The sequence below is a fragment of the Corvus moneduloides genome, chromosome W (genome assembly GCF_009650955.1).
Source record: "Corvus moneduloides isolate bCorMon1 chromosome W, bCorMon1.pri, whole genome shotgun sequence".
Taxonomy (NCBI): Eukaryota; Metazoa; Chordata; class Aves; order Passeriformes; family Corvidae; genus Corvus; species Corvus moneduloides.
Genome location: NC_045510.1, coordinates 9,886,112 through 9,901,095, shown reverse-complemented (window position 1 = coordinate 9,901,095; position 14,984 = coordinate 9,886,112). Strand labels below are relative to the sequence as shown.

The 14,984-nt window shown below is 42.7% G+C and overlaps 1 protein-coding gene across 1 annotated transcript in view; it reads left to right on the top strand.

The window, feature by feature from the left end:
- Nucleotides 1–11,618, top strand: part of LOC116437428 (5'-AMP-activated protein kinase catalytic subunit alpha-1-like) — a 49,397-nt gene extending 37,779 nt beyond the window's left edge. Inside the window, exons 7-9 of the mRNA XM_032095081.1 lie at nt 3,699–4,185; nt 4,592–4,718; nt 11,374–11,618. Coding sequence (XP_031950972.1) covers nt 3,699–4,185; nt 4,592–4,718; nt 11,374–11,618 — 859 coding nt within the window. The remainder of the gene's footprint in view (nt 1–3,698; nt 4,186–4,591; nt 4,719–11,373) is intronic.
- Nucleotides 11,619–14,984: the final 3,366 nt, after the last annotated feature.

Genomic DNA, 14,984 nt, shown 5'->3' with positions numbered 1-14,984 from the left:
ATAAGTCATTCATATAGCTTGTCCCTGTTTTATAGTCTGAGATGAAAAATTCAACTTCTGGTTTTTTGGCTTTAGCTCTTGCTCTGATCTCCTGTGGCAAATGAAGTATCTATCGGCAGTCAGAGTAAAACAAATATATATGTTACATATAATAATTCTGAGAAATTCTAGATTTAAGACTGCTAAAGCAAGTCTGTTTACCTGCAGAATGGTTTGCAAAAACTGTACTGTATTGACTTCTCTGGGCAAGAAAATTATTTGCTGATATGAACTGCTGTTTTGTATTGTAAATGTCTGAGAGGAAGTTATGACTCTTTAACCTGATAACTATTGCTTTTATTCATATTTCTGCAGACTCAGAAAAATCATCTGTTGAGGCTGAATATTCCATGTATAAGATGGCACTCACTATTCTAGCTTGAAAACCCTGATATGAACCTGTGTATGAGTGACAATTGCTATGTAGGATACTGATAAGTTTAAACTTGCAGTTAGAGATAGCCATCATGGACTCCAAGATAGGATTCTGGAGAGGATGACCACTTTGACAAGTGGACAGTGGGTAGAATTTTAAAAAAAGGTATCTTCATGCAATAGCATAGTTAGGTATTCCTGTTTTATTTGTAAGAAGCTCTAAGGAGAGAGCTCTGAAATACTACCTTAGTGAAGATGCTTCTTCTTTTAGGGTTGGAAGTTAGCAAGTTAGCGATGTTCATGTTCTTTCAGTAAAACAAAAATTGTGTTACATATATCACTTACTACTTCATTAAAATGGGAAGTACTTTCATAGAATCAGAATGTTAAAAGGTTGGAAGGGTCCTTAAAGATCATCTAATTTCAACCCCCGTGCCATGGGCAGGGACACCTTCCACTAGACCACATTGCTCAAGGCCTTATCCAACCTTGCCTTGAACACTTCCAGGGATGGGGCATCCACAACCTCCCTGGGTAACCTGTCCCAGTGCCTCACCACCCATACAATAAAGAATTTCTTCCTAATATCTAACCTAAGTTTCCCCTCTTTCAATTTGTACCCATTACTCCTTGTCCTATCACTACAGTTCTTAACAAAGAGTCCCTCTGTGGCTTCCCTGTTGGCTCCTTCAGATACTGGAAGGTGCTGTGAGGTCTCCAGGCTGAACAGCCCCAACTTTCTCAGCCTGTCTTCATAGGGAAGGTGCTCCAGTCCTTTTATTGAGTTAGTCTCCCTCCTCTGGACTTGCTCCAACAAATCCATGTCCTTATGTTGGGGACACCAGACCTGAATGCAGTATTCCAGGTAGGGTCTCACAAGAGCAGAATAGAGGGGCAGAATCACCTCCCTCGCCCTGCTGGCCATGCTGCTTTGGATGCAGCCCAGGATTACATTGGCTTTCTGGGCTGTGAGCACTCACTGCCGACTCATGGTGAGTTTTTCATTACCCATCAGCCCCAAGTCCTCCTTTGCAGGGCTGCTCTCAATCACTTCTCTGCCCAACCTGTAGGTGTGCCTGGGATTGCTTCGACCCAGGTGTAGGGCTTTGCACTTTCTTTTGTTGAACTTGATGAGGTTTGCACAGGCCCACTTCTCAAGCGTGTCAAGGTCCTTCTGGATGGCATCCTTTCCCTCCATCGTGTAAACTGTACCACACATCTCAGTGTCATCAGCAAATTTGCTGAGGTGGCCCTCAATCCCACTGTCCATGTTGCTGACAAAGATGTTGAACAGTATTGGCCCCAGTACCCACCCCTGAGGGACACCACTCATCACTGGTCTCCATGTGGACAATGAGCTGTTGACCACAACTCTTTGCATGCAACCAGCTAGCCAGTTCTTTATCCACTCAGTGGTCCATCCATCAAATCCATATCTCTCCAATTTGGAGACAAGGATGTCATGCACGACAGTGTCAAATGCTTTGCACAAGTCCAGGCAGAAGATGTCAGTTGGCATGCCCCATCCACCAATGCTGTAGCCCTGTCACAGAAAGTCGCCAAATTTGTCAAGCATGATTTCCCCTTTATAAAGCCATGTTGGCTGTTAACAATCACCTCTGTTTTCCATGTGCCTTAGCATAATTTCCAGGAGAATCTGCTCCATGATCTTGCCTGGCACAGAAGGGAGACTGACTGGGCTGTAGTACCCTGGGTCTTCCACTTTCCTCTTTTTAAAAATGGGAGTTATATTTCCCTTTTTCCAGTCCTTGGGAACTTCACCTGACTGCCACGATTTTTCAAAAATGATGGATAGTGGTTTAGCAACTTCCTCTGCCAGCTCCCTCAGGACCCATGGATGAATCTCATTGGATCCCATGGACCTGTGCACATTCAGGGTCCTTAGATGGTCTCGAACCTGATCTTTTCCTACAGTGGGCTTAGGGTCTTCATTCTCCCAGTCCCTTTCTTGACTTGGGGGGTGTGGCTGGAGCACTTGCCGTTGAAGACTGAGGCATAGAAGTCATTGAGAAGACTTGCAGAAATCAAAGCACTGAGAACTAAACATTGTAAAACTTAAGCTAAGTTCCTATCCATTCATCTAAGTCATGTTAAATAAGTCTGAAAGAGAAGTGATATGAAAAAAGATGTTGAAAAATGTTGACTACAGAGCATGGATGGATTTTTGAATCCTAAACAATTTTGTCCTATGAGACATCATCTCAGTTTAAAGGATAAACTTTGGAGTTTAATTGACTACCTTAATTTTTCTAGTATGTGCATGCAAAGAAAGAAGCCCACTGTAACAAATAATAACAAAATATTCAGTTATTCAACTAAAGCTGTGCTTTATAGTTGTATAGGTAAAGCTTTTTCTACTTCTAAGTTAATTGCTTGCTTATGATGAAAGTACATTTTGCTCAATGCACTTGTGCTGAGGCATGTTCTGAGGCTAGAGCTTGGTCAATATAACTGCTCTTAAATCTGTAGCAAGTCTTTATGCTATGGAGTAGGATACTTATAAAATTAGCATCATGCCATATCCTTTGACTAGTTAAACAGCTTACTCTAGGCACACAAAACTACTTCATTTTTTTTCTGTATGATTGGGCAACCTAAGCATTTGGTTCCTTCTATATATTTCCTTTTCACTTTTAGCCTATGGATACACTAGTAAAGAGGTACAGATCGACTCTTCCATAGCCTTCCCTCAACTCTTTAAGGCTTGAAGAGACAGCAAGGGGGTTTTCTGAATGGAAAATTCATAGGCAGCTTGTTGGGGGTGGGGAGCATGTGACTTCAGTGTTCAAACATCTACAAAAAAAACTATTTGGTATCAAGATTTCTTTAATTTGTTAGGTATTCTTATGTATGTACTTGGGGAGGGACAGCTTTGATTGGGTAGCGTACAAATTTCCATTGAAAATATCTCAAAACTAAAATTGTTTTTCTTTTTACTGCCACTAACTACAAACCCAATGCCAAAACCACAACTATTTATATAAAAAGCTGGTTGACTTATACAAAGATATTATTCGTGATCAGGTAGTTGAAACCCTTAGAGGAAAGAGGCATTTTTCAATCTCCTGCAAAATGTCTAGCAAAATCTTGTGTGGGAGATGATTACTTTTCATTATGTACTGTTGTGCTGCACAGAAGGGGACTTGGACTGACAACTGTTGATCTTTTTTGTATAGACTAAGAATAATTTTATTTTTAAAATAATTTAATAATAAAAAGGCTTGCTTTGCATATATATACTCAGATTTTATTTTTACATCTAGAGAACATGAATGGTTTAAGCAGGACCTTCCCAAGTACCTGTTTCCTGAAGACCCATCATACAGTTCTACCATGATTGATGATGAAGCCTTAAAAGAAGTGTGTGAGAAGTTTGAATGCACTGAAGAAGAAGTGCTAAGTTGTCTATACAGCCAAAATCATCAGGACCCTTTAGTGGTTGCTTATCATCTCATTATAGATAATCGAAGAATAATGAATGAGGCCAAGGACTTCTACTTGGCTACAAGCCCACCGGATTCTTTTATTGATGATCACAATCTGTCTCGACCTCATCCTGAAAGAGTGCCATTCTTAGTAGCTGAAGCACCACGTCCCCGCCATACTCTTGATGAGCTGAATCCACAGAAGTCAAAACACCAAGGTGTAAGAAGAGCGAAGTGGCACTTGGGAATACGGAGTCAGAGTAGACCAAATGATATCATGGCTGAAGTTTGTCGAGCAATTAAGCAACTGGATTATGAATGGAAGGTAAAGAATAAAGAGTCTTTACAGCAGACAACAGTAAATTTTTGTTTGAGCTGTGTAATTACATAGCCTTGAAGTATGAAACTGTGTTCTCCTGTGCTGTGGAAAATAGTCTCATGTGCCTGTACTGGCTACTTGTGCTTGCTGTGCAGGAAGGGTTTTGGGGGGAAGGCTATTTATGCTGACAGGAATAATCTTGCTAATGTGTTTAATCTTTCTACTGGGGCTCTGGGAATATGTTGAGTGGGGTGTTTGGGGTTTTTTGGTGTGTTTTTGTTGGAAAAAAAAAAAAAGCTCTGTCAGGTAAACCTGAAATCACTTGATAATACTAGTGAGTTGAAATAAGAAAAATAATGTGCAGAGCTTCTTAAACAGTTCTAGTTACTAAGTCAAATCTCTTGTGTACTAGGTTGTAAATCCATATTATCTGCGTGTTCGAAGCAAGAATCCAGTGACAAGTGCATATTCCAAAATGAGTCTACAGTTATATCAGGTGGATAGCAGGACATACTTACTGGACTTTCGTAGCATTGATGGTATGTAAAGACTTACATAAGTCAATGGACTTGTAAGGGGAATAATTTTAAATGCAAACATGTCTTAACTTGTTTTAAGTGATGTAAGTGTTGCCCTTTATTAGTTTAAGCCAAGCTAGATCTGCATTAATGTTTCTTTATTCCTTCCTTGTCTAGTGTTCCTATGATCAGATGGTTAGCTGTTTCATTCCTTAAATAATCACTTTTTAGCTATATCAACTCTCAAACCGCTCCATTTTGTGTCTGCACCAGCACTAATATTGCTGGTGCAAAAGGGGAAGGATTGTTGGAGGTGAGTTTTGAATCAACCTAAACTGGTTTTGTGGCCTCACCCCCAAATTTAAACATTAATTTAGATCTGAAGTAAGTATGGGAACATATTTTCCTAGTGAAGATAAAGCTTGGCATTTAGGCGTGCAAATTTGACTTTAGCTGTACATTGCTGTACTGCATCTGGCTGAGATGGAGTTAACTTTCTTCATTGTAGCTAGTATGGTACTGGTTTTGATCTGTGACTAAAACAGTGTTCTGGCTATTGCTGAACAGTACTTGCACAGTATCTAGTCTTTCTGTTTTCTCACTGTGGTGCACTCAAAGAGTAGGCTGGGAATAGCCAGAGATCTGCTGGGATGAACCACGCTTCTCATAGAGATATAATGGAACTCCGTTTATTCTATTGTCAGACCCATAGTTATACTCTAATTCTCCAAGCACACATAAGCAAGCTCCATACTATTGGGTTACAGCTACTGTTCACACGGCCTTTAATAGCAAGCGATTGGTTACAGATTAATATGCACGCGACTAACTAACATAAGTTTTTCTCTTTCTATGGTCAGCATCCCCCTCCCCAACATCCTGTCGGCTTGCCACATCAGCATTGCTCCTCTCTTTTTTCTCTAGTCAAGGACAGTTCACTAATATAGCTTGGATTGTGCACGTATACATGTCCCTGTTCACTCAGCCATTTCTCTACAATTCCCTCTTTTTCTTCTTGCACAAGCCAAGCCCGATGAACAACTTTCTCTAAAGCTTTCCATATGCACCCAAAACCACAACAAATTATTATTGCTACAATTACTAGTGTAGCTAGCAGACGTAATCCTTCTTGAACCAGGTTTCCTAACCACCCTGTCAGACCAAGCGAGGACAGCCACTCAGAGAAGCTGTCTGTATGGATCTGTATCTTTTGAAAAGCATCTTGCAGTTCTGAGAGCTGTCGATGGATACTCCGGGAATGGTCTGACAGGTTCATACAACACATACCTTCAAACTCTTTGCAACCATGGCTGTGAGCTAGCAATAAAAAATCAATCGCAGCTCGATTTTGTAGTACAGCATGCCTAATGCTATCTACATCAGTTAAAAGCTCATTTAACATATGGGAAGTCCTATTAAATTCCTTTTCTGACCAACAGGCCAACTTTTTCAGATTGTTATAGCCATGAATTGCAGCACCCCCTGGGTTAAAAATAGCCAATGGTATAAATGCACTCAAACTCATAATGTTTACCTTATCATTACAATCTTTATCAAATGTGGAAACACTACGCTGGTATCTATTTTGCATCCTATTTTTCCAACTTTCTGATGCCGTAATGTTTTTCCATGCTTGTATAGAAGGGGCAAACATAGTTAGCTTTCCCAGGTAGCAAGGACCCCCAATTGGACTATGCAGAATCCCATTCCATGCTCTATCTCCGCATATCAAAAACACTCCAGGAGGTAAAATCTTTCCTCCGGTTGTGTCAATAGACTTAGCTCCTCCCAACGTGGCTGGCACGTTCCAGCCTCCAATGGAGTGTCCTGATACGTTCTGTTTCCATGGAAAGGAGGCCATGCCCTGTCGTGCCTGGTAGTCCTCCCGAGGATCTCCAAAGAAGAAAACCCCAGACCCATTGGCATATTGCATTGGAGGCACCACATTGGAACAGTTGGTCCATGGTGTTACATTAACAAGCGTACTGGGAAAAAGGGACCCATAAAGCTGTAGCTCTTGAAGAGGCAAGGTTGCATTTTTTGTTAAATTGGCAACAATACGGATTTGCTGCAAGGAGTGCCAATAACTAGACCAACAACCTAAGCACTCGCCCCGGTTTCTTTTGCTTTGCATTTGTTGCTCCACCTCCTCATTGATTTTCCCTATATCTGTCACCCATTTTTGAAATGTGTCCTCAAGTGAGATCCATGGCACGCCAATTAGACATGTGCAAAATGGATCTGCTGCCGACCCCATGGCCAGACAGAAGTCCGTCTGGTTTGCCTGGTGAGCCCATGTTACCCACGTTTTCTCTTTCTGATGCTGAAGTTATCACAGCTTTACTCAGGGTGAAAGTACTTGAGAGGAGGAGCCACATGTAGGGCACCATGCCTGGGTTACAGTGGTCTTTTTACTCACTTGCAGACGTCTAATGGCTTCCTTCCCTGCCCACACTTCCAAGCTTAGTAAAAACTCGTGTGGATCCCTAAATGAGCTAACTCTAATCTGTTGTGGTGGAATTCCGAGCACAATAGACGCACACTGCCTAAAACTTCTTGTCTCAGGCACTTGATAACATTCTCGGCATAAACTACCTCGCTCGTCTACATTCCAACTTCCCCTAGTAAGCTCTTCCCCACAGCCCCCACAGCACAAGCTCAAGCACAAGCTATTATAACAGCATAAACAATTTCTGTGGTGATTAGCATGCACACTCGGTGACTGTTCCCAGACTCCAAGTGGTCGTCCAAATGTGAGGTTGTCAGCCACCAAGCAAAGGTTCACTTCCCAAAGGTTGGGAACATCTGCTGTACGTGCCACGTCCTGGCTCAAAGTCGGGAGGTGGAGCGGAGGGCTCAACTCGAGCCCATTCCTGTAGTTGCAGGGCCGTCTGGGCCACACCCCTTCGGGACTGAATGGGACCCTGTTGTGGCTCCTGCTTTCGATTGAGCTTTTCTTCCATAGAAGACAGAGCACAATCAAAGTGTTGTTTCATTTGATGCATTGCCTCTACTACTTGATGAGCCCATCTTTCCAATGCTTGTGGGTTCACACAAGATCCTGGGGGATGAGCACGTAGCTCATTTGTCACCTCTGTCATTGGTATGTCATCATCTGGCAGAGGAACAGTCTGTGGCTCCGGCCGAAAAGCAGTCTGTGGCTCCGGCAGGGAAACAGTCTGTGGCAGAGAGGCAGTCTGTGGTCCGGGATGAATCTCTGCTGGCAGTGGAGGTGGAGGGGGTGGGCAAGCAGGGTAGAGGCGCTGCTGACAAGAAGGACCGCCCATTGCTCCGCCCATTGACTGGTCAACTGTAACTTCCGCGTTTGCCTTCAGTTTGCTCTGAGGTGTGGTGGTGGTAACTTCCTCTTTTGGCTCTGATTGCAAGAGCTCTTTCTCCTGCTCCCGCAGGAGCTCACTGACAGTCTCAAAGTGCTTCTCTGCTTTCTGCCCTTTTATCGCGCTCGAGCTTTTAAACAGTCCACTCAGCCCCCCGCGCTGCGTAGTTCGGGCAGGAGTGACAACCCCAGCCGGTGTTGCAATTGCCTCCACCGCAGCCGCAGCTACTTTTGACTCGGCTTGCATATTTTTCAAGGCATTTATAACAGTTCTCCAGGTGGGCCCTAAGTTTGTAATTTCTTTCCCTTTTCCCTGGATAGTACAGTCCCAGAGGTGATCCCCTACTTCCCTCCACTCGGCTGCATCAAAGAGGAGGGGGGGGGACTCGCAAATGTCCATGCTCCCGCGCCCATAAAACGAGCTTATTTATATCCTTTTCCTTGACCTCCTCCCCTCGCTTAGCGAGGAGTAATTTCTGTGCTGCCGCAAACTCTAAATCCATGCTAGCAGGGTATCATGGAGGGAAGGTAGCGACCCTTCTTACCGGCCTGACCGACATCCTTTGACTCACGGTCGACACTCTCCGCCCGCAGTATCTCTGTCGCTCGTCGTCGTCACCCTTCTTTTGGTGATCAGCGAGCGTATCTTCCTCTGAGGAACGGTCCCTGGTTGGGCGCCAGAAATAGCCAGAGATCTGCCGGGATGAATCACGCTTCTCATAGAGATATGATGGAACTCCGTTTATTCTATTGTCAGACCCATAGTTATACTCTAATTCTCCAAGCACGCATAAGCAAGCTCCATACTATTGGGTTACAGCTACTGTTCACGCAGCCTTTAATAGCAAGCGATTGGTTACAGATTAATATGCATGCGACTAACTAACATAAGTCTTTCTCTTTCTATGGTCAGCATCCCCCTCCCCAACATCCTGTTGGCTTGCCACATCAGCGTTGCTCCTCTCTTTTTTCTCTAGTCAAGGACAGTTCACTAATATAGCTTGGATTGTGCATGTATACATGTCCCTGTTCACTCAGCCATTTCTCTACAGCTGGGGGTGAATAAGAAGTTGTGAGGGGACATAACCTGAACTGCTGACCTGGCTTGATCAAAGTGATATTTGATGCTATATGATGTCATGCTTAGCAAAAAATCTGAGTGAATGGGAGTTTGGGGAAGGTAGCCATTGTTCGGAGACTGGCTGCGTGTTAGTATGCTTATAGGAGGTGGCATGTGGTTGCCTTTGCATCACTTTTTTTTCTTTCTTTCTTCATCTTAGTAAACTGTTTATCTTGATCTATGAGTTTTCTTGCTTTTGTCTTTCCAATTCTCTTCCTCCATTGCACTAAGGGTAGGGTAGAGTGAATGAAGGGCTGGCTGGGGGTTTAGCTGCCAGCCAGGTCCAACCCACCAAGGCTAGGAGTAGACAAAATTTAAGATGGGCATACGCTTGCAGTAAGTGAAGTCTTGAAAGCAGTTGGACAGATCTGTAGAAAAAACTTTTATAGAGTGACAGTAACACAGCATACAACTCTGTTGTGGTTTAAGCCCAGCTGGGAACTAAGCCTCACACAGCTGCTCCTTCACTTTCCCCTGGTAGAATGGGGGAGAGAATCAAAAGGGTAAAAGTGAGAAAACTCATGGGTTGAGATAGAGACAGTTTAATACAGAATGCAAAAGCCACATGTGCAAGCAAAGCAAAACAAGGAATTTGGTCACTCCTTCCCATGGGCAGGCAGGTGTTCAGCCATTTCCATCATGCATAACAGTTACTTGGGAAGACAAATGCCATCACTCCAAACATCCCCCACTTCCTTCTTCTTCCCTCAGCTTTATATGCTGAGCATGATGTCATATGATCTGGAATATCCCTTTGGTCAGTTGGGGTCAGCTGTCCCAGCTGTGTTCCCTCCCAACTTCTTGTGCACCCCCAGCCTACTTACTGGCAGGGCGGTATGAGAAGCAGAAAAGGCCTTGATGCTGTGCAAGCTCTGCTCAGCAATAACAAAAACATACCTGTATTTTCAATACTGTTTCAGCACAAATCCAAACCATAGCCCCATGCTAGCTACTAGGAAGAAAATTCACTATTCCAGTGAAAACCAGTACAAACTGCAAGTCAGATACCTTCCTGAAAATGGAGGAGAAAATATAGACTGGCCATAATGCTTGTTTAGGAGCATAGTAGACTAATGCAAATTATTTATAGCCAATAGTGTACATGACATGCCTAGGAAAACGTGTCATGGAAAAAGGATTTACTGGAATATGGCTGGATTACAGTATAGGATGGCTAAGGCTGAGTCTCATGACAGTTTAACCTGATCTGACTTGGCAATGCAATTCTTGCCTTGTCCCTTCTAACCATACAAGTGCTTGCTTAGATCTAGTAGTATTTGATACAGGGCATTAATCACTTTCCTGCACTGGCCTCTACTGTAGTATAAGACAAATGCTATTCCTGTTGAAGGGGAGGTGACTGCTTAGAGCCATGCAGCTGGGACAGCTGCAGTCCTGGCCTCAACTCTTGAGGAAATACAAGCCGAGTGCATGGATTTGGCATCTCTCTTCCAATAGTGAAGCTGATCTGACTTTCCCTCCACCACAGCTAACCATTCTCTATCCCTCTTACAAACTGTAGTTTAAAGTAGCTTTGATGTGAAAACCCAATCTCTTCTGTGTTCACTAACTTCTCCTAGAAATAACTTTTTCTGGTGACAGGTGCAAGTCAAAACTAATGTTGAATATTTAAAGTAAGAATAGAGCTACTTCAGCAGAAAATTACCTTCAGTATGAGGTAGAAATACTTTCATCTTAGAAATAAACTGTTGCAGCCCAAATGCATATTAAGGGAAAAAACTTCCAAAAATGAAGGATGTGGATGCTAGTATTTAATGCACCCAATGAATTATAATGAAATACAAATAACAAAGTATGAATAACCAAATAGAAAGCAAATAAAATACTATCAAAAAGCATCTACAAAATGTTCATATTGTTATTTGACTTAACCTTATGATGCTGTTGTGTTTCTGTTTTAAGCTAAATCTATTTAACTATTAGCTGCTGAAACTACTTCATGAAAAATGTGGTGAGTGCTGGTCTAAACTAGATCAGATAGTCCTGGAGCACAGTTCAGAGCACAAGAATAATTTGCATAAGGACATTTAATTCTGTTGCTATATGTATAAGCTTTTTTTTTTAATCAACTATATACAGTTGCAAAAGCTGTTTATGTATTAATCAACATTTTAAAAAAAAACAAGATTGGAAGTGTGAAAAGGGGAAGTTTGCTGTTCCTATGATTAATTTTCCTCTTCTCTCCAATTGTCCCCCAGATGAAATTACTGAAGCAAAATCTGGGACTGCAACTCCACAGAGATCAGGTTCTGTAAGCAACTGTAGATCCTGTCAAAAAGATTCAGATGGTGATGCACAGGGAAAATCTGCAGATATATCCCTTACACCATCAGTGACCTCTTTAACTGATTCTTCTAAGGCTGAATTAACTCCAAGACCAGGGAGTCATGCAATAGAATTCTTCGAGATGTGTGCAAATCTTATTAAAATACTTGCACAATAATTTTGAAAGTGGGCTTATTTCTTTTACAGCAATAAGCATGCCTAAATCATAGATGCTTCCAGTTATAATCAAGTTAAATTAACAAAGGTGCTGAAAAAATTATCCACAGAATGCAATTTTCAGAGGGATTGGAATGATTATAGGCCGTTATGTATATTATTTTGAAGCTGGAGTGAATTCCGATTATCCGCTGTCCAATAGCATAATACAGATATAGGAAGTCACATGCCCTTGGGACAGTGTTCATAACACTTTACATTGATTGCACATTAGAATTCAAATATTTAAGTTATGCTGGCCTTCTTGCTTTTTTCCACTGGTAATACATACATCTAATGCACTGTAAGTAAATGTAGTTCAATGACTTAAGAATGACTTGATCATTATCTATAGTTGTGCCTTAGTTGATCAGAATTGTCAGCATCTAACAGTAATGTGTTAAAACTGCTGTTTCTTTCCTCTTATTTGACAGTAAATGATAAAGAATAGTTTAATGCATTATAGCATACTACTTTTAATAACAGATAAATTTGATTAAATGCATGCAAATCCAACCAGGTTAAAGTATATGTAGGGGCTTTGTAATGCACTAAGGGTGAAATTCTGTGGACTGTAAGTAGAACAATTCAGGCCACAACAGTGGTGAGAGGCTTAATGCTGAGAAGACTTGGCACCCTGTGGGCTGAAACAAAATGTGGCTCTGTGAAGAACTGTCAGCAGGTTCCTGATCTGCACAGATTTAGTAGCTCATATCTTAGTGTGGTAGCAGCACAGCAGTTCCCCACTGCTACTGCAGGCTGACAATCCTGTTCCTTATAAACACGTGCATGTAGTTAATAGCACAGCTCTATGGCCTCTTGCATGCTATTCCAGAATCTAAAATTTTCACTTTTAAAAATATGTTCATGCTTTGATACAGCTGTTTATATCATATGCTACCTTGCCATATATTTTATAGAATTCGCATTGCAGTTGAAAATACATATATAGGTTTAAGTTTTTCCAAGTCGGCTTTATAATGAACTCTGCCATTTAAATTGTGGCATTAATAGTCCAACTTTTCAGTTGAACATTTAAAACTAATCATGACAGCTTATCGTATAATCATAGAATGGTTTGGGTTGGAAGGGACCTTAAAGATTATCTGCTTCCCACTCCCTGCCATGGGCAGGGACACCTTCCACTAGACTAGGTTACTTGTAACCCCATCCAACCTGGCCTTGAACACTTCCAGGGATGGGGTGTCCACAACCTCTCTGGGCAACCTGTGCCAGGGCCTTACCACACTCATAGTAAAGAACTCCTTCCTAATATCTAATCTAAATCTGCCCTCCTTCATCTTAAGGCCATTCCCCCTTCTCCTATCACTGCATACCCTTGTGAAAAGTCCCTCTCCATGTTTTTTGTCAGATCCTTCAGGTACTGGAAGGCTGCAATTAGGTCATCCTGAAGCCTTCTCTTCTCCAGGCTGAACAGCCCTAAGTCTCTCAGCCTGTCTTCATAGGGAGGTGTTCCAGCCCTCTGATCCTCTTTGTGGCCTCCTCTGGACTTGTTCTAAAAGGTCAATGTCTTTCTTGTGTTGAGAGCCCCAGAGCTGGATGCAGGAGTCCAGGTGGGATCTCACAAGAAGAGAGTAGAGGGGCAGAATCACCTCCCTCGACCAGCTGGTCATCCTCCTTTTGATGCAGCCCAGGACATGGTTGGCTTTCTGGGCTGTGAGCACACATTGACAGGTCATATTGGGTCGGTATTGGGACCCGTGTTATTTAATATCTTCATTAATGACACAAAGGGATTGAGTGCAGCCTCAACAAGTTTGCAGATGACACCAAGCTGAGTGGTACAGAAACACACCTGAAGGACAGGGTGCCATCCAGAGGGACCAGGACAAGCTTGAGAAGTGGCCCATGGGAATCTCATGAGGCTTAACAAGACCACGTGCTGGTGCTGCACCTGGGTTGGGCAAACCCCAAGGATCAATTGAGGCTGGGGGATGAACAGATTGAGAGCAGCTCTGCTGAGAAGGACTTGGGGGTGCTGTTGGATGAGAGGCTGGACATGCCTCGGCCATGTGCACTTGCAAACCCAGAAACCTCCTGTGTCCTGGGTTGCATCCAAAGCAGCATGGGCAATGGGCGGGGGGGGGGGAATCTGCCCCTCTCTGGTGAGATCCCACCTGCAGAGCTGCGTCCAGCTCTGGGGTCCCCAGCACAGGAAGGACATGGACCTGTTGGAGCAAGTCCAGAGGAGGCCACCAAGATGATTAGATGGACGGAGCACCTCTCCTATGAGGAGAGGCTGAGAGAATTGGGATTGTTCAGCCTGGAAAAGAGAAGGCTTCAGGGTGACCTAATTGCAGCCTTCCAGTACCTGAATGAGCCGACAAAAAACACGGAGAGGGTATTTTCGCAAGGGTATGCAGTGACAGGAGAAGGGGGAATGGCCTTAAGATGAAGGAGAGCAGGTTTAGATTAGATATTAGGAAGAAGTTCTTTATTATAAGGGTGGTGAGGCACTGGAACAGGTTGCCCAGAGAGGTTGTGGACACCCCATCCCTGGAAGTGTTCAAGGCCAGGTTGGATGGGGTTACAAGTAACCTAGTCTAGTGGAAGGTGTCCTTGCCCATGGCAGGGGGGTTGGAAGTAGATGATCTTTAAGGTCCTTTCTGACCCCAGCCATTCTGTGTTTCTATATCGAGCTTCTTGTCCACAACCATTCCCAGTCCTCCCAGGGCTAATTCTTGATCCATTCTATGCCCAGCCTTTACTTGTGCTTGAGATTAAAAAAATTTTTAACAGTAGATTTCTGTTACCAATGTCATAAATCCTACCACAGTTGTTTTTGCAGTGTTTTCAGAACAAAATTGAACCTTAAATATTAAGATCTTAGCTAATACTTGCACAAAAACATTTAATCTCTTGTAAACTGGGTGTAATTATCCACAGTTACATTTTCATCTAGCACTAATGTAAACATTGCACAATAAGCTATGTCATAAAACATTTGCATTCAACAATGAGCATTCTCTTCAAAGTCAACTTCATTACCTACTTAGTTTTGAAGATTGTGCTCCTGGTTAGATACTAGAAATAAGGCATTACTATGACCAATAAAGTCTTGACCCTGAAAATGAATACGAGTTATTGTCAATGTCTAGCTGAAAAATGCTAGCTACACCTATAAGAATAGTCTAATCCAGGCCAACTGGTTCCAGTTATGAATATGCACAGCACAGAATTTGAACAAACTTAAAGCTGCTTAAGCCCTGGAGCTGCTGTAACTGTGTTATGAACTGGGAAATTATGTCGTCTGCCTAATACAGAGGTACATGTTACAACTCCAGTTCTTTATCCTCAAGTGTCACAC